Consider the following 25380-nt stretch of genomic DNA (forward strand, 5'->3'; position numbering starts at 1 on the left):
AGTAATAGTCGCCTGCACACACAGATATCCCCCTAAAATAGCTATAACTAAAAACAAACTAAAAACTACTTCCAAAACTATTCAGCTTTGATATTAATGAGTTTTTTGGGTTCATTGAGAACATGGTTGTTGTTCAATAATAAAATTAATCCTCAAAAATACAACTTGCCTAATAATTCTGCACTCCCTGTAGTCATGAAATCTCCATAGACAATCATTGGCAGTGCAATGGGTCATACTAAATAGCTAAGTGACTTTAAATGTGGCATTGATGCGTGTAGAATGTAAAATCAGCTCTTATCTGATGTTCACTACAGAGTTCCAAACGGTCTCTGGAAACAATATCAGCTCAAGAACTGTACTACATGAGCTTCATGAAATGGTTTTCCATGGCCAAAGAGTTGCCAACACAAGCCTTATATCAACATGTGCAATCCCAAGTGTCGGCTTGAGTGGTGTAAAGCATGCCTTCACTGGACTTTATAGAGCAGTGGAAATGTGTTCTCTGGAGTGAGGAATCAAGTTTCACTATCTGTATAGATAGGGTAATTTGAACAATCTAACTCACTCCAGATATAGCCTCCTTCACTAGTGTAGTCTTCTCACAAGTGACTACACCTAAAGTTTTTGAAAAAAAGAAATTATAGTGGGGTAGGAAGGGGCGCTGAACCGCAATCTGGAAATGTATATAACTTAAGACCTTTGCATTAATATATATTTAGTTGGTGTAGAGAATACCAATATTAAATCTTATATGAGGTGTGATGGTAAAATAAAATAAATTAGTATAATAATCTTCTATCTTTTCAGTGGTAATATAATATGTGCTGCGTAGAAAGCTACTTAGTGAAAGTGTTAATGAAAGTGTTAATCTTTTAGTTAGGGTAGACAATACCAATAATATGAGGTTCAGGTATGATGATAAAATAAAATAGTATAATAATCTTCTATCTTTTCAGTGATAATATAATGTGTGCTGTGTGGAAAGCTGCTTAGTGAAAGTGTTAATGAAAATTAAAACATGCTCATTTCTCCTTGTTTATGTAAGGAAAAAAAAATTAAATTGTGAGAGTAAATAGGTGTGAAATTAGTGTTAGAGCTGTAAGTTTAAAGTTACTCTATGCCACCAGGTAGATCTTTTGTGTATATAGTATACGTGCAGTATGGATGATAATTGTTGTAGTGAAAAGTAGGGGTGCAAAAAAAAAAAAAAATATATAGTTAAATATATTTGTGATTAAATTAGTACTGGGAACTAGGGATCCTCACAAATTTTTGATTTTAGGTAAAAAAATATGGATCCTAATTAAAAATGAGAAAAACAGGGATAGTATGCAGATTAGTGTTATAATGTTAATTTATTAAGTAAGTTCATACTAACAAATATAAATTCCTTACAGACATTAATAGCAATAAAATATTAAACAGTAATGTTCTAAAAAATTAGATTCTAAAAACTTAATAACACCGGTGTTATAAATGCATTAAAAACTACAATTCTAATTTAAAACTACAATTCTGATAGAAAAGACTCCAATAGCTGCTAATATGTTAGATGATGGGCATATAATAACGTAAAAATTAGTAGAGGCATAAGTTGATACAGTAACAATAAACCACTATAAATTGATAAGAGGAGTAAGTTTTCAAACACTAGTATGAATTAATATTGAAAACAATGATAAGCCTTTTCTGTGTTGGTAGTATGTAACAGGTGTTTCAAAGTGGTGTGTGTCTTATTAAACACAGTGTTGCAAGCTTTAATTAGAGGGATTTTCCTAGCATAGGTTGATACAGTAACAATAAACCATTGCAGATTGATAAGTATAGTTAGCTTTCATACACCAGTATGAACCAATGGTAAAAAAATGATAAGCCGTTTCTGTATTGATAGTCTGTAATGAGTGTTTTCAAAATGCTGTGTGTCTTATTAAACACAGTGTTGCAAGCTTTAATTAGAGGGCTTTTCCTAGCAGGTGTTTACCCACAGTCTTTCCTTTTTTGTAGTTCCTTTAAAAGTTTCCAATTAGAGATGTCACACAGTACCTTTATGTATAAAAAACGCTCCTCCGTGTATTCTTACTTTTCCTGTCAGTGTTTGATATATCAGCTGTCCGGTTCGGCAATAGAGTCACGTGGGTTCTTTGTGACTAAGCAGAGATTCTCCTTGTTTAAATTAAGTGCGCGCACTTCATTCCTTTTAAATATGTTTCAGTATGTGGCTCCTCTCGCTGTACATTAACTAACAGGGATTTCTTATTTCAAACCTCCTGTTAGAGACAATGGTCCTGGGTGCCAAGTTTGTCTGTAGCTGTAGGGCGGATCAACGCGTATCGGCAACAGAGCCTTTTTTAAACCGGACAGCTGATATATCAAACACTGACAGGAAAAGTAAGAATACACGGAGGAGCGTTTTTTATACATAAAGGTACTGTGTGACATCTCTAATTGGAAACTTTTAAAGGAACTACAAAAAAGGAAAGACTGTGGGTAAACACCTGCTAGAAAAAGCCCTCTAATTAAAGCTTGCAACACTGTGTTTAATAAGACACACAGCATTTTGAAAACACTCATTACAGACTATCAATACAGAAAAGGCTTATCATTTTTTTTTATTTTTTTTACCGTTGGTTCATACTGGTGTATGAAAGCTAACTATACTTATCAATCTGCAATGGTTTATTGTTACTGTATCAACCTATCCTAGGAAAAGCCCTCTAATTAAAGCTTGCAACACTGTGTCTAATAAGACACACACCACTTTGAAACACCTGTTACATACTACCAACACAGAAAAGGCTTATCATTGTTTTCAATATTAATTCATACTAGTGTTTGAAAACTTACTCCTCTTATCAATTTATAGTGGTTTATTGTTACTGTATCAACTTATGCCTCTACTAATTTTTACTTTATTATATGCCCATCATCTAACATATTAGCAGCTATTGGAGTCTTTTCTATCAGAACTGTAGTTTTTAATGCATTTATAACACCGGTGTTATTAAGTTTTTAGAATCTAATTTTTTAGAACATTACTGTTTAATATTTTATTGCTATTAATGTCTGTAAGGAATTTTTATTTGTTAGTATGAACTTACTTAATAAATTAACATTATAACACTAATCTGCATACTATCCCTGTTTTTCTCATTTTTAATTAGGATCTATATTTTTTACCTAAAATCAAAAATTTGTGAGGATCCCTAGTTCCCAGTACTAATTTAATCACAAATATATTTAACTATATATTTTTTTTTTGCACCCCTACTTTTCACTACAACAATTATCATCCATACTGCACGTATACTATATACACAAAAGATCTACCTGGTGGCATAGAGTCACTTTAAACTTTAAAGCTGTAACACTAATTTCACACCTATTTACTCTCACGATTTAATTTTTTTTTCCTTACATAAACAAGGAGAAATGAGCATGTTTTAACTTTCATTAACACTTTCACTAAGCAGCTTTCCACGCAGCACACATTATATTATCACTGAAAAGATAGAAGATTATTATACTATTTTATTTTATCATCATACCTGAACCTCATATTATTGGTATTGTCTACCCTAACTAAAAGATTAACACTTTCATTAACACTTTCACTAAGTAGCTTTCTACGCAGCACACATTATATTACCACTGAAAAGATAGAAGATTATTATACTAATTTATTTTATTTTACCATCACACCTCATATAAGATTTAATATTGGTATTCTCTACACCAACTAAATATAAATTAATGCAAAGGTCTTAAGTTATATACATTTCCAGATTGCGGTTCAGCGCCCCTTCCTACCCCACTATAATAAGTTTCACTATCTGGCAGTCTGATGTAAGAATCTGGGTGTGGCGGATGATGAGTGAATGCTACCTACTGGAATTCATAATGCCTATTGTAAAGTTTTGTGGAGGAGAGTTTGGTCAAGGTCCCTTAGTTCCAGTGGAGGATTGTCTTAATACTACAGGATATAAATACCTTTTAGACAGTTTGGTTCTTCCAACTGTGTGGCAACAGTTTTGGGAAGTAGAATAATTAAAAAATATAATAGAAATACAATAATACAAACAAGTAACCACACACAAGATAGAGGCCAGTGATATAGACTATCAAATTCTTGAGATAACATTTAACAAAACTCTATTTATTTTATGAAATATATATGGTCTGAATATTGTGGACTCAAAATTTTGGAATGATCTGGCATTAAAACTAATGAAATATATTGGTAAAAATGAAATAATTGCAGGCAATCTGAACCTAATCGCAATGCCCAATCTTGATAGACTAAGTAAAACTATTCCGATTAGGAGAGATAGGAATGTGCGCATATTACATAAGTTTTGCTCTCAACTTGGGCTTAAAGATATATGGCGCATCCAGAATCGAGATTTGAGATCCTTCACTTGTATTTCTAAAGGACATCAGACGCTATCCAGGATAGACATGTTCTTAATATCTGAGGCTCTATCTGGTTTGGATTTAAAAGCTGATATTTAAGACATTGCTCTCTCGGATCATGCTATTATTTCGCTTAAAGGGACATGAAACCCACATTTTTTTCTTTCATGATTTTGAAAGAGCATGCATTTTTAAACAACTTTCTAATTTACTTCTTTTATCTACTTTGTTTTATTTTATTGATATTATTTGCTGAAAAGCATATCTAGATAAGCTCAGTAGCTGCTAATTGGTTGCTGCACATAGAAGCCTGGGGTGATTGGCTCACCCATGTGCATTGCTTTTTCTTCAACTTAGAATATTTAAAAAATAAAGCAAAATAAATAATAGAAGTAAATTGTAATGTTGTTTATATTTGTATTCTCTATCTGAATAATGAAAGTAAATTTTAGGGTTTAGTGTCCCTATAAAGTAAATAATGTTAAATTTCAAAACTGGCTAAGGAACAAATGGAGTGAATTTTGCAAGTTGAATTCTTCTTACTTGGAGAAGGTGGAAATATTTTGGGAATCAGCAAAGGCTGTATTACGGGGTGAGATTAAAGCATACCTGTGCCAACTGAAAAAAAGATTTAAACATAGAGAAATGCAATTATCTAATAATGTTAATGTTTCTATAACACTTATATTGCTAACCTAACTAAGTCCTCATGGACAAGATATGTGAACTCTAAAACACAAAAGAGATATCTTTCTATAACAAAAGGTTACCCAAGAGGACTTAAAGGGATAGTCTAGTCAAAATAGTCAAAATTTAACTTTCATGATTCAGATAGGGCATTCAATTTTAAACAACTTTCCAATTGACTTTTATCATTAAATCGACTTTGTTCCCGTGGTGATATTTTTGAAAAGCTAAACCTAGGTAGGCTCAAATTGATTTCTAAACTGTTGAAAACCACCTTTTAGCTCAGAGCATTTTGAAAGTTTTACACAGTTAGACAGTACTAATTCATGTGTGTCATATAGATAACATTGTGCTCACTCCCGTAAAGTTATTTAGGAGGCTAAACTGCATGTCCGTCAAAAGCACTGAGATAAGGGGGCAGTCCGCAGATACAAGGTAATCACAGAGGTAAAACATATATTAATATACCTGTGTTGGTTATGCAAAACTGTGGAATGGGTAATAAAGGGATTATCTATCATTTTAAACAATACAAATTCTGGTGTAGCCTGTCCCTTTAAGACAGAGGGCTTTATATGGGGGACATGCTGGTAGATAAGCTAAATATCTAGCCAGGATCACTTAGTCAATGACTAGCAATATTATCACCTCTATTATAAGCAGCAAGGATAGATTTAAAAATAATCATATAAAAAGAGTTTTTTTTTTTTTTTACTTTTTCCAGGATTTATATAAAGCAGATATTTTAGATCAAGAAAAGAAAAAACTCATTCTGTGAAAATATAACATTGCCTAAATTTCCCCAATAAATAATGCAGGACTATTAAATATGCCTATTTCTGTCCAAGAAATTCTTGAGAGGATCAAACTAGCAAAGCTAAATAAAGCACTGGGCCTGGACTTCTTGCTCTCAGAATTTAATAGAATTCTCCAGGAGCAAATTTCTCCTATACTCTATAAATTATTTAACTCTTATTTTTCTACTAACGCTCAATGTTCTCCTTATTTTGCAGTCTCTAACATTACATTAATACTGAAAAAGACAGATCTCGCTATTGAATTTTGATTACAATCTTCTTACATCCATCATTACTAAAAGATGTTGGAGGAGAAAGATTCCTACACAGAGTCCATGCGCAATGGGCAGCAGTCTCCTCTTGTATTCTCACCCTCACCACCATCATCCCATGTTGTAGAGCAGCAACCAGTACCTATAATACAAACTACCCATGTTGCCAGTTCCACAAGTAGTGCAATCTCTAGTCAGTAATAGAATCACTAGCAGTTCCACCACATCTAGGAGAGGAAAATATGTTCCAGGGAGGGCAGAGAGAATTAGTGGTGCCACATCTCAAACTACCTGCAAGGAGACCTCAACAGCGGTAGAAGGGCAGGCAGGGGCAGCAACTGCGTCATGTTGCTAAAATATGTGGGACCACTTTGTTAGAACTGGACATGGCCACTTTGCAAATTGTGTGGCAACGAAGTTAGCAGATGAACCAACATCCCCACATGCACCACAAGGTTGTGTTATTAAGAGAAGAAGGCAGGGCCATCAGCAGTTAAAGCACAACAATCTCCTTATCACAGCTGTCAAAATCACCTACTAGGAGCAGCACTACCAGCAGTAGTCAGTAAGAGGGGACAGAGTCAGGTACCACCTTCAACATCACAAAAACGTGTTCAGCACTCGAGAGTTCCTAAGGCAAAGATGAATGGACCATGATTTGTTAGTGGCAGTCCTAAAGCCTTTTAGGGATGTCACTGAGAACTTAAGACAAACCACTGTTAGTCTGGTTCAAGTCATACCATTGTTCACTCACCTAGTGCAGTGAGGTAGCAGGAGGCCGAAGGAGCAGCTAAAAGGTTGCATGTAGGAGCACCTGGACACATGACCTGAACTGATGTTGGCCAGCTTGTGTGATCCCAGAATTAGGGAGAAATAGCTCTATGAACTGATAATCTGACAACTTGGAGGAACAAACTGATTCGCAAGGTGCGTGTGGTTCAAGAAAAGGGGAAATGCTTTGTGAGGGAGAAGTGTAGCAGCAGGAGGAAGATTTATATTTTTCATTTCTTACAAGCAGCAGCACAACACAGTTGAGTAGATCAGCTGTGTTTTGGTTAGAAGCAGTAGACTGTTTGATGGGATCCACTGAAGCCCCCTCAAGAAGATGGAGTACAAGTGCGTCAGACATGGTAAAGCTCCCTCAAGAAATAGGAGTACAAGTGTCTAAAACATATCAAAAGATTGTCTTTGTGAACCTCCCCCTACAGCAGACCCTCTGAGCCATTGGGATGACAAGATGATTGAGCGGCCTTCCCTTGTTACAGTAAGTCAGGAACTCCTCTTGTCTCCCAACCCCCGTGCAATGTAAGCAAGTGTTTTCATTAAATGGCAATAATGAGCCCTCAACGCTCATAAATATTACCACTGCTTATGGAGCAAATGTCATTTCTAAAATGTAAAATTCCAAAGCTAGGTTACCATGCCCTTAGCTTTGACGCTGATTGATTTTGAAATGTTTTCCACTCCTTCCCTTCCTGCTCTGTGGTGGTCATCTCAAATCCTTAGGGCATTGCTGGCTGCTGTGTTTAAAGGGCTCTAGGCACATTGTTCTCCTCCTCCCTTGGAGGTGTATTTTTGAAGTTTATGCACTGTGTGGCTTACCTAGCTCAGTAACTGTACTGCCTCTTCTGCTCTTGCCCTTCCTGCTCTTTGGTGGTCAGCATTAGTTAAAGTACAAAAATCATAGCAAACTGTTGGATGCTGTGTTCAAGGTTCTTTAAGCATGTGTTTGTCCTCCTCCCTTGGAGGTGTATTTTTAGGGTTTGTGAACCCAAAGCCTACCTTGTTCAGTAACTCTGCTGCTGCTGACCTTCCTGCTCTGTGGTGGTCAATATCTTTTACTGCCTAATCCTTAAGGAACTGCTGGCCACTGTGTCCAAAGGACTCTAAACACATGTTTGTCCTCTTCTCTTGGAGGTGCATATGTGAGGTTTATGTATTGTAATCAGTGGCCTACCTAGTTCAGTAACTCTGCTGCCTGCTGGTGCTGGTGCAGCCTCTGCTGTTCCTTCCCTACTCTGAATTGAGTCTCCAAGAGTAACTAACTTGTTATTGAGCAGGTGTGTGAGAAAGTGAGGAATGTAGGTACTTTAGCATGAGACATTTAAAAAAAGAGTGATAGTTATTAAAAAAAATTAAGATTGTACAGTTAGCATTGAAACATTCAATTGTTCGCATTTCCTAGCTATGTAATTTTGCTGCTAAAATTAATGTTTTGTAGGATTTCCTAGTTTCGCACAAAATTCTTATCTAAATATTCTGACAAAACAAACACAACCATGAACAAAAGTTTGATGAACCAAATCGGCCAAAAATTCTGAACTGACTCATTCAGACAACCTGAATTTTTGCCTGTGCACTTGTCAAATATAAACTGTTAAAATGCCTTTATACAGAGATTTGAAAACTAGCATGCATGTTCCTGCATCTTTACTGTCCCTTTAAACCATAATTTTCCAGTACATACTCAATTACCATACCATCATGTCAATATTCTGACATTTCATACCTCTTTTAAGACAGATATTTTTTTACTTTACCTATAAGTACCTGATAGTACTACAATGTTAGCATGACCCACATCTACCCATAAATTTGATTCAACCTTTTGCCCACTGCATAGTTGTAAAATACTCTGTTTAGTAACTCATGTTTCTCTAGGGAAAAAGGAAATCTCATGACAAATGCAAAATCGTCAAGATTTATTTATTTATTTCTTTGATATATTTTTCTACTTATAACATTTTTTTTTTACTATATTACTATATGTCTTTGAGTCACCTATTTAGAGAATTGCATATACCGATTATCATTTTCCAATCCTTTTAAAGTAATTAAAGTAAATTTAGATTTATATTAGCAAATTCTGATTAAAAAGCATTTTGTTTTGCTGTAAACGAAATCATTTAATATAAATTGCTTTTTGTTGAGTTAGCTTTTACTATTTTTTAACTATGAAAACTATAATTTATAAAGAAAGTTATAAAGTATAATACAGTTTATGAAACATATTCTTAATAAAGGAAGATAACTTGATTCTTATTGTGGTTTATGAAGCAGAAAATTAATCCACACCCAACATCTCCAAATACATTCCAAGTGCTTTTGTAATGTAACAAGGTAATTTGTGTGCATGAAATATAAGGAAATTTGCATTTAATGAAAGATTTTATATGCAAAGAAACCTTTATGCAGAACGGTAAAAATAAGAGGTTGTTGAATATGTTAGATGATCAGTGTTCTGACTCAGATATTAAAAGTTTCAGTAGAGATGTTAATGAATGTGACTGTAAAGGTAAAGAGAACATGAATTTTACAAACTACATGGCAATTTCATTAATAGTAATAACATATTATGTTCTCTGATGCTACACTCTTGTGTTGTGTATTATATAAAATCATAGGGGTCAATTTATTAAGCAGTGGATGCTGCATCGACGCCCCATCGTTTCTGGTCTGCCAGAAGTGGAAGTTAAGATTTTATCCGATCAGGATGATTGACGCCCCTGCTAGCATCCTATTGGCCACCATAAATGCTTGTGCAATGTTAAATCGGCATTTAGCAAGGTTGAGCAGACATGATTCGCTACAGAGAATCATGTCCGCTTGACCATTAATAAATCTACCCCATAGACCTGACATAATGCACAATTGTACAGTTTTATATGTTTTAGAAATCATCAAATATGTTCTAGTCATGATCAAGTTAAAGGGACAGTCAACACCAGAATTTGTGTTTGTTTAAAAAGATAGATAATCCCTTTATTACCCATTCCCCAGTTTTGCATAACCAACACAGTTATAATAATACATGTTTTACCTATGTAATTACCTTGTATCTATGCCTCTGCAAACTGCCTCTTATTTCAGTTCTTTTGACAGACTTGCATTTTAGCAAATCAGTGCTCACTCCTAGGAGCTTTACGTGCGTGAGCTAAATGTTATCTATATGAAACGAATGAACTACCGCCCTCTAGTGGTGAAAAACTGTCAAAATGCTTTCAGATTAGAGGCGGCCTTCAAGGTCTAAGAAATTAGCATATGAACCTCCTAGGTTTAGCTTCCAACTAAGGATACCAAGAGAACAAAGCAAAATTGGTGATAAAAGTAAATTGGAAAGTTGTTTAAAATTACATGCGCTATTTATATCATGAAAGTTTTTTTTTTTACTTGACTGTCCCTTTAAGCATTTGACCAAGTATACAGATATATACATAAGTTTTATTTACAAAGCAGTGTAAGCTGCTCTGGAGCCCTTGCGGGGCAAGTTCACACTTGTAAGACTGCTTCTTTAGAGGCTGCTTCTTACACTCTTCACCATCTCTGCGTGCTAACTTGACAGCATTATAAATATTTCATATTCCAATGTTCTTCACATACAGGACAATGTTATTTTAATTTTAAATTATATATATATTATATATATAAATATATATATATATATATATATATATACACATACATACAGTATATACCTGAAGCACATTACGCATATTTTACATTCCTATGTTCTTCACATAGAAAAAAAATGTAATTTTTATTGTTAAATGTATGTATGTATGTATGTATGTATGTATATGTATATATATATATATATATATATATATATATATATATATATATACTGTATATACACATACATACAGTGGATATAAAAAGTCTTTCAAAACTTTAATCTTCTTCTGGTGAAGCCATTCCTTTGTTGATTTGGATGTATGCTTTGGGTTCTTGTCATGCTGAAAGATGAAGTTCCTCTTCATGTTCAGCTTTCTAGCAGAAGCCTGAAGGTTTTGTGCCAATATTGACTGGTATTTGGAACTGTTCATAATTCCCTCTACCTTGACTAAGGCTCCAGTTCCAGCTGAAGAAAAACAGCCCCAAAGCATGATGCTGCTACTACCATGCTTCACTGTGGGTATGGTGGTTTTTTGGTGATGTGCAGTGTTGTTTTTGCTCCAAACATATCATAGGCCTATGATTAAGCGCCACTAGGGGGCGCGAAACGCGTCAGGCAGTCAGTCCCTCTGTGTCTATTCTCCTGTTTGTATGTTGCTGGAGTTTATTTTAAGCCTGTTTTTTCTTTTGTATGGCTTAAATTAATAAATTCTTGCTTGTATTTCACCCCCGAGTAGTGCCTGCCATTTTTTCTTTCTGCATTACATACCTTGGGCTTGATCTCCCTGGCTATGGCACTCCGGACTAGCTGATCCATCATTGGAGGACCCTGTGACCCTGTGGTCTACCCGTAGTTCCGGTTCCGGATTAGTGCAGCCGCACGCCAAACTTTTCTTCTAACACTTAACACATTTTCCCACATGCTTTTGGGAGACTTCAGATGTGTTCTTGCTAAATTTAGCTGGGCTTGTATGTTTTTCTTCATAAGAAAAGGCTTCCGTCTTGCCACTCTACCCCATAGCCCAAACATATGAAGAATATGGGAGATTGTTGTCACATGTACCACACAGCCAGTACTTGCCAGATATTCCTGCAGCTCCTTTAATGTTGCTGTAAGCCTCTTGGCAGCCTCCCATACCAGTTTTCTTCTCGTCTTTTTTTCAATTTTGGAGGGACGTCTAGTTCTTGGTAATGTCACTGTTGTGCCATATTTTCTCCACTTGATGATGAACGTCTTCACTGTGTTCCATGGTATATCTAATGCCTTGGAAAAAAAATTGTACCCTTCTCCTGACTGATACCTTTTAACAATAAGATCCCTCTGATGCTTTGGAAGCTCTCTGCAGACCATGGCTTTTGCTGTAGGATGCAACTAAGAAAATGTCAGGAAAGATCTACTAGAACAGCTGAACTTTATTTGGGGTTAATCAGAGGCACTTTAAATGATGGCAGGTGTGTGCTGACTTCTATTTAACATGATTTTGAATGTGATTGCTAAATTCTGAACACAGCTACATTATTTTAGTTTTTTTGTTTACTTCCTTCCACCTAAAAGATTTCAGTTTGTTTTTCAATTGAGTTGCATAGTTTATAGGTCACATTAAAGGCGGAAAAAGTTCTGAAATGATCTATCTTTGTCTAATTTTTTTACATCACAGAAACCTAACATTTCAACAGGGGTGTGTAGACTTTTTATATCCACTGTGTGTGTGTGTGTATATATATATATATATATATATATATATATATATATATATATATATATAATGTTCATGTAAAACATATCTATACCTTTATATTTATATATCAAAATAACAAGAGTATTGCATTGAGCAATAAAACTTTTTTTATTGGACTAACTATACATTTATAAGTTGACAAGCTTTCGGAAGAGTTCCGAAAGCTTGTCAACTTATAAATGTATAGTTAGTCCAATAAAAAAAGTATCATTGCTCAATGCAATACTCTTGTTATTTTGATATCTAAATCTCTGGACTAACACGGCTACTCCAATCAACGTATATATTTATAGCAATAGATATATAAGTATAGAGATAGATAGATAGAATAGATAAAGCTATGTATTTAAAACAAAAATAACATGTTCCTGTATGTGAAGAACATTAGCATGTAAAATATATAAAGTAAAACATTATTAAATATTATATAATTATTATTTAGACTTCAGTCTCACTAACCCGATGTGCATTAAATTTGACTGTGCTCGAGCGAACGCGTTTACTTTCAATTTGTAATACGAATGCAAAATCAAAGTAATGGTAAATTTCAGACTTTAAGAATTTCGCAATGAAAAGTATATTAGTGTACAAGCCAAACCACATAATTATTATTATTATTAATTTTTTTTAAATAGTGTATATATATTTTTTATAATGCAAGATTTATATTGTCTGTCTCTCTGCCCCCCTTAATTTATTCTTTTGCCTGGGCTGTGACATAGAGAGCACCCACTCTACATAGGCTTCCTAAGGGCTTTTAAAGGGCTGGACTTCAAGAGCGTCATATGACACACCCACTGATAAAAATATGAGAGATCATACCAGTGGGCTGGCATAACATTGTAATAAAAGGATGACTATAGGCATGAATTTAACCAATTTCACTGATAGATTAAAAAGAAAAAGTACACATAAACTTTTTTTATGGCATAGATTACTTATATATCTAATATCCCGCACGCTAACATTAGCTCGTCACTTGCAATCTAGCGCTATGTGTCTTTTTCTAAGATAAAAACATTTATCCTTAAACCAATGACATGGTCTTCTCATTACTGAAATGGTTAAACTGCAAGAAAACAAGTTAATTGAAATCATGAAGGCATGTAAACTGTTTTATGTTCCGTAAAAAAATAAATCCATCATAACCTTAATAATACTTTTTATAGTAGAGTCTGCTCTACATATCAGATGGTGAAACAAGAAATGGTAATTATATCATTAAAAGTAATTATAGCTCACTAGATACATGGTTTAGTTATAATTACACTATAAATAAATATCAGCTAGATTAGGCGTTTTGTGTTATGAGTGAAAAAGCATCGTTATGCTTCATAACGATGCTTTTTCACTAACACCGCTATTACAAGTTTTATCAGAATAGCTGCACCGCACACCTTTTTGGCCATCACGCAACGTCAGTACCGTACTTTAAGAAAAGTCCTTTTTCAATGGGACTCCTATAGCGCCGGTATTACAAGTTTTGCTGTGAGGCCAAAAAGTGAGCGATACAGCCTAAAATTACAGTCAGTCGTTATGAGTTTTACGTTTCAAAGCTGTAGCATAAAACTCATAACTAAACTGTCACAAAGTACACTAACACCCATAAACTAGCTATTAACCCCTAAACCGAGGCCCTCCCGCATCGCAAACACTATTTAAAGACTAACTCCTAATCTGCCGTCCGCCCACACCACCGCTATAATAAACCTATTAACCCCTAAACCTAATCCTAACATAACCCTAACCCAAACACCCCCTAACTTAAATATAATTAAAATAAATCTAAATAAAACTTACAATTATTACCTAAATAATTCCTATTTAAAACTAAATACCTACCTGTAAAATAAAACTTAAGCTAGCTACAACATAACTAATAGTTACATTGTAGCTATTTTAGGTTTTATTTTTATTTCACAAGTAAGTTTGTATTTATTTTAACTAGGTAGACTAGTTAGTAAATAGTTATTAACTATTTACTAGCTACCTAGTTAAAATAAATATAAACTTACTTGTAAAATAAAACCTAACCTGCCTTACACTAAAACCTAACATTACAATAAAATAAAATTAAATTAAATTAATTAAATTAATCAAATACATTTATCTAAATTACAAAAAAACCCCCACTAATTTACACAAAATAAAAAACGAAATTATCAAAAATAAAAACGAATTACTCCTAATCTAATAGCCATATCAAAATAAAAAAAAAACCTAGCCTACACTAAACTGCCAATGGCCCTTAAAAGGGCCTTTTGCGGGGCATTGCCCCAAAGAAATCAGCTATTTTACCTGTAAAAAGAATACAAACACCCCTCAACAGTAAAACCCACCACCCACACAACCAAACCCCCCAAAAATAAACCTAAGCTAACCATTGCCCTGAAAAGGGCATTTGGATGGGCATTGCCTTTAAAAGGGCATTTATCTCTTTTACATATCCCAAACCCTAAGTTAAAAATAAAACCCACCCAATAAATCCTTAAAAAACCTAACACTAGCCCCCAGTTTTTGAAGACCAGACATCCATCCTCATCCAAGCGACAGAAGTCCTCATTGAAACCAGCAGAAGACTTCATCCAGACGGCATCTTCTATCTTCATCTATCCGGCGCAGAGTGGGTCCATCTTCAAGACATCCGGCCCGGAGCATCCTCTTCTTCCGATGGTCAGCGTAGAATGAAGTTTCCCTTTAAGGTACATCATCCAAGATGGTGTCCCTTACATTCTGATTGGCTGATAGGATTCCATCAGCCAATAGGAATTAAAGGGGAAAAAATCCTATTGGCTGTTGCAATCAGCGAATAGGATTGAGCTTTCATCCTATTGGCTGATCCAGTCAGCCAATAGAATTCAGCTCACATTCTATCAGCTGAGTGGATCAGTCAATAGAATGAAAGCTTAATGCCAATCATAATGTAAGGGATGCCATCTTGGATGACGTACCTTAAAGGGAAACTTCATTCTACGTTGACCATCGGAAGAAGAGTATGCTCCGCGCCGGATGTCTTTAAGATGGACCCACTCCGCGCTGGATGGATAAAGATAGAAGATGTCGTCTGGATGAGGACTTCTGCCCGCTTGGATGAAGACTTCTGCCGGCTTCTATGAGGACTTCTGCCCGCTTGGATGAGGATGGATGTCCGGTCTTCGAGAACTGTAAGTGGATCGTTGGGGGTTAGTGTTAGTTTTTTTTTTTAAGCGTTTATTGGGTGGGTTTTATTTTTAGCTTAGGGTTTGGACAATGTAAAAGAGCTAAATGCCCTTTTAAGGGCAATGCCCATCCAAATGCCCTTTTCAGGGCAATGGTTAGCTTAGGTTTATTTAGATTTTTTATTTGGGAGGTTTGGTTGTGTGGGTGGTGGGTTTTACTGTTGGGGGGTGTTTGTATTTTTTTACAGGTAAAAGAGCTGAATTCTTTGGGGCAAAGCCCAGCAAAAGGCCCATTTAAGGGCCATTGGCAGTTTAGTGTAGGCTAGGGTTTTTTTTTTTTTTCGGGGGGCTTTTTTATTTTGATAGGGCTATTAGATTAGGAGTAATTTGTTTTTTATTTTGTGCAATTTAGTGGGGTTTTTTTTGTAATTTAGATAATTGTATTTTATTAATTTAATTTATTTTATTGTAATGTTAGGTTTTAGTGTAAGGCAGGTTAGGTTTTATTTTACAGGTAAGTTTCTATTTATTTCTACCTAATTAAAATAAATACAAACTTACTTGTGAAGTTAAAATAAAACCTAAAATAGCTACAATATAACTATTAGTTATATTGTAGCTATCTTAGGTTTTATTTTACAGGTAAGTATTTAGTTTTAAATAGGAATTATTTAGGTAATAATTGTAAGATTTATTTTAATTATATTTAAGTTAGGGGGGTGTTAGGGTTACGTTAGGGTTATGCTTAGGGTTAGGTTTAGGGGTTAATATATTTATTTAGTGTTAGAGATATTGTAGTCCAGAGGTTTAGGGGTTAATAACTTTATTATAGTGGCGGCGGCATATTAAGGGTTAATTACTGTAATGTAGGTTGCGGCGATCTTAGGGCAGCAGATTAGGGGTTAATAACATTATGTAGGTGGCGGCGATGTCAGGGCAGCAGATTAGGGGTTAATAACTGTAATGTAGGTGGCGGTGATGTTAGGGGCAGCAGATTAGGGGTGTTTAGACGTGGTTTTTATGTTAGGTTGTTAGGTTTAACATAACTTTCTTTCCCCATAGACATCAATGGGGCTGCGTTACAGAGATTTTGCTTCCTTGATCGCATGTGTTAGGCTTTTTTTTGCTGGCTCTCCCCATTGATGTCTATGGGGAAATCATGCACAAGCACGTCAAAGCAGCGCTTGTATTTGGGTGAAGCATGGAGCTCAATGCCACCATATTGCCTGAGCAAGCCTGCTTTTTTTAAAAGGGCATTTAGCTCTTTTGCTGTCCAAACCCTAATAAATAAAAAAAAACACCCCAAAACGAAAAAAAATACATTACACAAAATAAGAAATAATCAAAAAATATAAATTATTCCTTTTCTAATACCCCTTTAAAAAAAAAAAAACACCCCAAAATAAAAAACCTAATATAGAATAAACTACCAATAGCCCTTAAAAAGGCCTTTTGTAGGGCATTGCCCTAAGTTAAACCCTTAAAAAATCCTAACACTAACCCCCGAAGATCCACTTACAGTTTTTGAAGTCCCGCTTGAACGATCTTCATCCAGGCAGCCTCTTCTATCTTCATCCAGACAGCGAGAAGTCTTCATCCAGACGGCCTCTTCTATCTTCATCCAGGTGGCCAAGTCCTCATCCAGGCGGCAAGAAGTCTTCATCCAGGCAGCCTCTTCTATCTTCATCCAGGCGGCGCGGAGCAGGTCCATCCTGAAGACATCGGCGCAGAGCATCCTCTTCATACGGTCGCCGCTGTACACTGAATCTTCAATACAAGGTACGCGATTCAAGATGGCGTACCTTGCATTCCTATTGGCTGAAAAATTTAAATCAGCCAATAGAAATTAGAGCTGCTAAAATCCTATTGGCTGTTCAAATCAGCCAATAGGATTAAAGAAGCTCTCATTTAAATGCCCTTTTTAGGGCAATGGGTAGCTTAGATTTTTTTAGAATTAGGTTTTTTATTTTGGGGGGTTGGTTGGGTGGTGGGTTTTACTGTTGGAGGGTCTACTTTTTTTTCAGGGAAAAGAGCTGACATCTTTGGGGCAATGCCCCACAAAAGGCCCTTTTAAGGGCTATTGGTAGTTTATTGTAGGCTAGGGTTTTTTATTTTGTGTGGGCTTTTTATTTTGATAGGGCTATTAGATTAGCTGTAATTCTTTTTTATTTTTGATAATTTCGTTTGTTATTTTTCGTAATTTAGTGTTTGTTATTTTTTGTAATTTAGTGTTTTTATTTTTTTATTTTTTGTAATTAGATACTTTATACATTTTAGAGTAGTGTTTAGGATCTTTTTAATGTGTTTAGTTTTATTTAATTGGTAGTTAGTTTAATTTTAGTTTAATAATAATATTAGTTTAATTGTTAGTTTAAACTTAGTTCTTTTAATTTGACAGGCAAGTTTTAATTTAAGTTAGGGATATTGTAATTTTAATATAAAGTTAGGGGGCGTTCGGTTCGGGGGTTACTAGTTTAATTTAGTTTATTGAGATGTGGGGGGCTTTCGGTTTAGGGGTTAATAGTTTACTTTAGTATATTTTGTTGTGGGGGGCTTGCAGTTTAGGGGTTAATAGGTTTATTATAGTGGCGGCGGTGTAGGGCTTAATAACTTAAGTATAGTGTGGGCGGATGGCAGATTAGGGGTTAATAATATTTAAATAGTGTTTGCTTTTCGGGAGGGTAGCGGTTTAGCGGTTAATTACTTTATTATAGTGGTGACGATATCGAGGAGTGGCGGAATAGGGGTTAATAATTTTTTATAGTGGCAGCGATGTCAGGAGCGGCAGATTAGAGGTTAATAAATATAATATAGTGTTTGCGATGCTGGAGGGCCTCAGTTTAGGGGTTAATAGGTAGTTTATGGGTGTTTAGTGCACTTTGTACCACTTTAGTTATGAGTTTTATGTTACAGTTTTGTAGCGTAAAACTCCTAACTACTGCTTTTAGATTGCGGAACGGATCTTGTCGGTATAGGCTTGGACGCAGGTTTTTTAGCCTCACTGCAAAATTCATAATGGCAGCGCTATGGAAGTCCCATGAAAAAAACGTAATTTTTACGTGTGCGAGACTGACGTTGCCGTACAGGCTAAAAGGCTTGCGGTGCAGCTATACCGACAAGACTTGTAATGGCTGCGGTGCTGAAATGACAATTTTTTCAGCATTAAAACCTGAACGCACAACTCGTAATCTAGCTGATAGCCTTATTATCTGGACATTTCATTAAAAGGGACAGAAAACCACATACAATATTAAACAACTTTCAAATATACTTTCCTTAGCAAATATGATTCATTCTCATTATCCTTTGCTGAAGGAACAACATTGCACTACTGACAGCTGGCTTAACTCATCTAGCCAATCACTACAGACAAATGTATGCAGACACCAATCACCAACTACCTCCCACTAGTGTAGGATATGTGCGTATTTATTTTCAACAATGGATACCAAGAGAACAAAGGACATTTAAAAATAGAAATGATTTTAGTGTCTTAAATGGCATGCTCTATTTGATTTTTACAAGTATAATTTTGACTTTCCTATCCCTTTAATACCCAGTTATGTTTACATTTCATGTATCAAAAAAATTTAAGTTATCGCAAGCAAATTTGGAAAGTGCGACTGTTTAAAAAAAATGCATGTTGTTAAAGCATTACATTGTAACAAGGTGGTGAATGTGCTGAGATCTCTAACTTTTCAAAAGGAATTGTAGTCAATTTTCAATCACTTTATCTGATAGGAAGAAAGAAATAATTACTCAGAATAGACTGAGAAAAGATTTATTTATTGTACCTTTGGAGATTATTACACCAGCTGCAGTTGAATCCAATCTGGGAAGTGACACACGGACCACAGCTGTTAAACATTAGACAGGCTGAGGAAAGAAATAAACACATTTATTACCTAAAATGTTTTACTAAATTAAAACTTATCCTATGTGAATGTTATTATATAGTTGTACACTTATAAGTACATTATAGACAGGGAAGGACTGGCTACATTACTGGCTGCTGGTAGATAGATATAATGATTTTAGAGAGATAGATAGATAGATAGATAGATAGATAGATAGATAGATAGATAGAAAGATAGATAATAAATAGATAGATAGATGATAGGTGATAGATAAATATATATATATGATGATAGATAGATAGGTAGAAAGATAGATAATAAAAAGATAGATGATAGGTGATAGATAGATAAATATATATATATATGATAGATATATAGATAGATAGATAGATAAATAAATAGATATACTTAGATAGATAGATAGATAGATAGATATACTGATGATAGATAGATAGATAGATAGATAGATAGATATACTGATGATAGATAGATAGAATGATAATGGATCAGTCATATGACGTTTGTCCCTGGTTTTAGAGTAAAAAATATGACTGACATAAAGGAATAATACCAGAAAACCAATGATAGGAAATCAAAATTACAAACGTTACAAATCACTGACTGGTCATGTATCTGCATAAAGGGTCACAGTACTTATAAATTTGTAAAAGAACAGCATGAAAATATTTGTATTTTTTTTTTAACAAAAAATGTGAAGAGCCAGATGTGGTGATTGTAGGGTTGCCGCCTCAGCCATGGTTTCCTGGACACTTATGAGTTACACATGCTGCAGGGTGTGTAGGGAGGAACATGGATACTGCTGTCCAGGGGCACTATCCATGATCCTCCCTGCACACCCTGCAGCATGTGTAACTCATAAGTGTCCAGGAAACCATGGCTGAGGTGGCAACACTAGGGGATTGCTGCCGCCTCCTGCTTTCGGATGCTACTGAACAACCCTAGAAAAAAATACATTAGTAGGAGCCAAAGGGGAGTGCAACTAATTCTAGTTTACTAATTTTAATTTAAAGACACAGTAAAGTCAAAAAGATACTTTCATGACTCAAAGGATACAATTTTTAAACACATTTTCAATTTATGTCTGTTATTAAATTTGCTCCATTCTCTTTTAATCCATTGTTGAATAGTAAACCTAGATGGATTTATAAGAGTGTCTTTAGCACTCTATGACAACAGTGGTTAGAACAATGTGTGTAGCAGCTTTATACATTGTTGCAAACACTTTTACCATAGAGTGCTAGACAAGTGCATTCTCCTGCGCTATATGCGACTACCAATGTTTACTCTTCAACAAAGAATACCAAGACAACAGTGCAAAGTTGATAATAGAAATTATTTGGAACATTGCTTAAAATTGAATGAATCAAAACAGTTTTATTTTGAGTTTACTGTACGTTTATATTAAAAATATGCTTCTACTTTATATATTTTAATAAAAAATAATTCCTACAACTAAATGCTGCTTTTGCATTTTGATAACAGGGTATTTTTCAGTAACACATCCCTTTTACAGAAGTTTTTAGTAAAGTATTTTACATATTATGTTCTAGCATTTAATAAGAGATTTAAAACCTCTTTGAGATGCAATAAAATGCTTAAAGAAGCTTAGAGGTTTCTACAAAATGTGCTATTACACATAATTTTATTGAGACTCTTGAAGTAAAAAAGAAGTAATATATCACCTAATTTCACTCTAAAGTCCTGGTCATGCATATGAAAGAGAAGTGATTAAAGATGATAAAATAGTTTATATGAAAAAGTTTAAGCTATGTAAATTTATATTAACACAGTGCAGTGTTTGTGTGCAATTTATCCAGAGGGACGGCTTGTTTACTGGCTGATAAAGACAACTCCAGCTCTGCTAGTGGACAAGAACACAGCTGCATAAGCATAAAAATTAGTCGTGAGCATTTGGCTTCAGGGGTATACAGTTTAGCCAGAATTTATACCAATTTGCCCATTCTTATTATATACAAGCAACAAAATACATTATAGGAGGAAAAGAACAAAGAATCAATGACTATTTGACCAAATTGATTATTTTGTTCGTTCAGTTTGCCACAAAAAAAGGTGCAGAAAAGAAATTAAGTCAAACAGGCTTGTCCGATCCTTTAGAAAAGTTATTTAACTACAAAAATCTCTAGACTAATGGTTAATTTTGTAGAAAAATAATTAGATAAGCTTTCCTAAATTATTATAATTGTTCTGCTGGCATTGGAAGATAGGTTATTTTACATTGTTCACATTCCAAAATGTAAGATTTTTATTAAAATGCTGTTACCATTGGAAATAAACATAACAAATCCATAACCAATATTCGGCTGAACCCAACCCCCACATGAACTAAATTCGGCCAATTTGAATGGTTTGAAAAATATGAAACAAATCTTGACCCGTGCACGTCTAATAAAAAGTGTGTTATTCGGCACAGGAATGTAAATTAATAAAAGAGACACAAAAATTCAATACAGTTTAAAGATGCAACTAAGAAAAAATTATTTAATTGTCCTTTTAAGAGCGTGTAAAAGTTTTACTTTTCTTTCTCAAGTCCTTATTAGCATTGTAGAGAATGCACTTTGTTTTCATTATAACACAGAATTCTTGAACAGACTCTCTTTATTTCACTTCAGTTATAGCAATAAAAATAATCTACAGCAAGTGAACAAAGCTAGTTCATTGAAAATTCCATTCTGTATCCCAAACTATGCTCTATTGGCCTAAGAAACGTTATATTAAACTCATAAACCATATGTTTATGTTTTCCTGTTTCTAAGGCTACCTGCTTAAATAGTGTAATTAGAAAAATATTTTAAAGGTACACAACTTTATTCTATCAACTAACACTATAAACACAGATAGAACTTGAGTAAATCAGTTTTATTCAGACATTGTAGACATTATAACTTAACAATGGCATAAATCAACTATACATATATAAAGGATACTAGTTGACAAGCATATAATGAATTGTAATGTAGGGCTATATTATGAGTAGACAACATGTCATATTCCTCTAAAAAAATAAATAAACCTGAGAGAGTACAAAAAAAACATTTAACATAAAAGAAGAATTGCAATACAGGTGTATAACATGGACTTGCCGGAGATGCTGTAGGCAAATAGATAAACCAGGAGATGTACATGGCATTTTATCTGGCTTAAATGCACAAAATTGTTGACATCCTTGTAGTTTTTAAACTACACAAGAAAACCACAAGATGACCACCATCTACTCACTTGCAACATAACATCCCTCCCTACAACTCTCTCTCCTTCTACTCCTCGTACTAAACTCTACAGAAGCATTATGTCATTAGATCAGCAACAGCTCGCTAATTCCCTTGAACCTCTCCTCTCATCCATCTCCTACTTTTCCTGCCCTGACCAGTCTATTTGCCACTATAATTCCCCCCTTACATTGGTCCTTGACAATCTGGCCCCTCTTACCATAGCTTGGAAATCACACTCATCCTCAGCCCTGGCATAATCCTCTGACACGGAACCTACGCAGATGTTCCTATACTGCTGAGCGGCACTGGGGAAAATCTTGGAGATCAGCTGACTTTCTTCACTACAAGTTCATCCTACTATTCTGCCCTTAATCACTATAAGCAACATTACTTCTCTACTCTTATCTGTACTCTTTCTTCAAACCCAAAATGTCTGTTCTCCACTTTCAATAATCTTCTCCACTCACCCCCACCTCCTAATACAACTTCTCTGTCAGCTCAAGATTTTGCCAGCCACTTCAATAACAAAATTGACGCCATCAGAAAAGAAATCAGCTCTCAACTTACTTCCATTCTCTCACCCCCTCAAACGCTCGCAATCAACCACAACCCACATAGCCATAAATTTATCTCTTTCTCCCGTTACTGAGGAAGAAGTTTCTGCACTTATACTGTGCTCTCACCTCACTACCTGTCCCCTTGACCCTATCCCCTCACAACTACTCCCGTCCCTCTCTTCTACCCTTAGCCCTATACTCACACACATTATTAACCTCTCCCTCAGCACCAGTATATTTCCCTCATCTCTGAAACATACACCTATCCTCAAAAAACGTTCTCTTGATCCAACCTTTCCATCCAACTACCGCCCTATTTCCCTACTCCCTCCTGCCTCAAAGCTTCTCAAAAAGCTAGTATATGTACTTCTATCCGATTTCTTTACATTAAACTCCCTCCTTGATCCACTGCAATCTGGATCTCATCCCCATCACTCCAGAGACAGTAATCGTTAAGGTTACCAATGATCTACTTACAGCAAAATCAAAAGGCCACTTCTTTCTGCTTATCCTTCTTGATCTGTCCGCAGCCCTTGATACTGTTGACCACCCTCTTTTGCTCCAAACCCTCCAATCCTTCAGCATTTTTGACAAAGCCCTCTCGTGGTTCTTTTCCTACCTGTCTAACCGTACCTTTAGTGTAGCCTTCTCTGGGGCTTCCTCTACTCTGTCACCACTTTCTGTTGGGGTACCGCAAGGCTCTGTCCTTGGTTCCCTTCTCTATCTACACGTCCTCATTAGGTTCCCTAATAAAGTCCCACTGGTTCCAATATAATTTGTATGCCGGTGACACCCAAATTTACTTCTCTGCTCCAGACCCATCTCCTTCCTTGCTAAACCATGTCACTAAATGTCTTTCTCACATCTCTTCCTGGATGTCCTCTCACTACCTCAATTTAAATCTTTCCAAAACTGAGCTCCTTATTTCCCCCCCTTCCAAAATCTCCACCCCCAATCTCTCTATAACTGGTCGACAACTCCATTATTACCCCTACCCCGCATGTCTTGGGGTCACATTTGACTCAGATCTTTTTCTCACTTTTAGTCCTTGGCTAAATCCTGTCACTTCCACCTTAAAAACATCTCTACAATTAGACATTTCCTTACACGAGACACAACTAAGATTTTAATCCACTCTCTTATCCTTTCCCTCCTCGACCACTGCAATTCTGTCCTCTCTGGTCTCCCTAGCTGCTGTGCCTTTACAATCCATAATGAATGCCTCTGCCAGGCTCATCTTCCCTACACGTTGCTCTTCATCTGCTGCACCTCTGTGCCAATCCCTTCACTGGCTTCCTCTTGCCTCCAGGATTAAACAAAAAATTATCACTCTGACATACAAATCCCTCAACTGCACTGCTCCCCTCTATATCTTAAACCTTGTCTCCAGATACTCTCCCTCCCGTCCCCTTTGCTCTACTCCTCCTCACATTCCCATTTACAGGACTTCTCCAGACTAGCTCCCATCTTGTGAAACTATCTGCATCTCTGCACAAGACTCTCCCCTAGTTTTGAAAGCTTCAAGTGCTCCCTAAAGACTGTACTATTCAGGGATGCATAACAACCTACACTAACCTTTCTTTATACCAGTTCCTCTCCTCCATTGCTATCCCCTTGAACCTCTTAGCATGTAAGCCTAAGAGCCCAGCTGTTTGTAGATCACCTTCTTAAGAGCTGACTACAACAGTGCGACTCTTGGCAGGGCCCTCTACCCATTTGATCCCTATAAATGCTTCCTTGTATACCACCTATGTTTATAGCTCTGCGGAATCTGTTGGCGCTCTACAAATAACTGATAATTAAAAATAATAATAAACATTTGGAGTATTTGTTAATATCCTTTTGTACTTTTTACATTTTATACTACCAAAAAAAATGTAACATACAAGGTATTCTGTTGTGTCTCACGCCTTGTATCTTTTTATTAGTTATATTGTCTTGAAATCACATCAATCTTTTGTTTTCCATTAGGAAAGCTGTGAAATTTATGATTAGTAATAAGCATTCTGTTCTCAGCAACCAGGGCTGGACTACAGTAAGCTGTAATATTTGCCTCAAAAAAGAGCCATTGTAGTGTTCTAATTCATTAGTGATGCTGCAACTCTATGTGTTTAACCTGCATAAAGGGGTTAAAGTACTGATCAGGACTCTCAGAGCACTGATCGGAAATAGCCTCTGATCTAATCAGCAGTGCTCAATTGCACAGCTGGATTTTACCACTGCTGATTGGATCAGTTGCAGTTTCCTCTCGGGA

The 25380-nt window shown here is 35.5% G+C and overlaps 1 protein-coding gene across 1 annotated transcript in view; it reads right to left on the minus strand.

The window, feature by feature from the left end:
* The window catches only part of PLXDC2 (plexin domain containing 2), a 1268934-nt gene that overhangs the window by 259981 nt on the left and 983573 nt on the right, over positions 1–25380 (minus strand). The window contains exon 9 of the mRNA XM_053713963.1: positions 19256–19337. Coding sequence (XP_053569938.1) covers positions 19256–19337 — 82 coding nt within the window. The remainder of the gene's footprint in view (positions 1–19255; positions 19338–25380) is intronic.

This window comes from Bombina bombina, chromosome 5, assembly GCF_027579735.1.
Source record: "Bombina bombina isolate aBomBom1 chromosome 5, aBomBom1.pri, whole genome shotgun sequence".
Classification (NCBI taxonomy): Eukaryota; Metazoa; Chordata; class Amphibia; order Anura; family Bombinatoridae; genus Bombina; species Bombina bombina.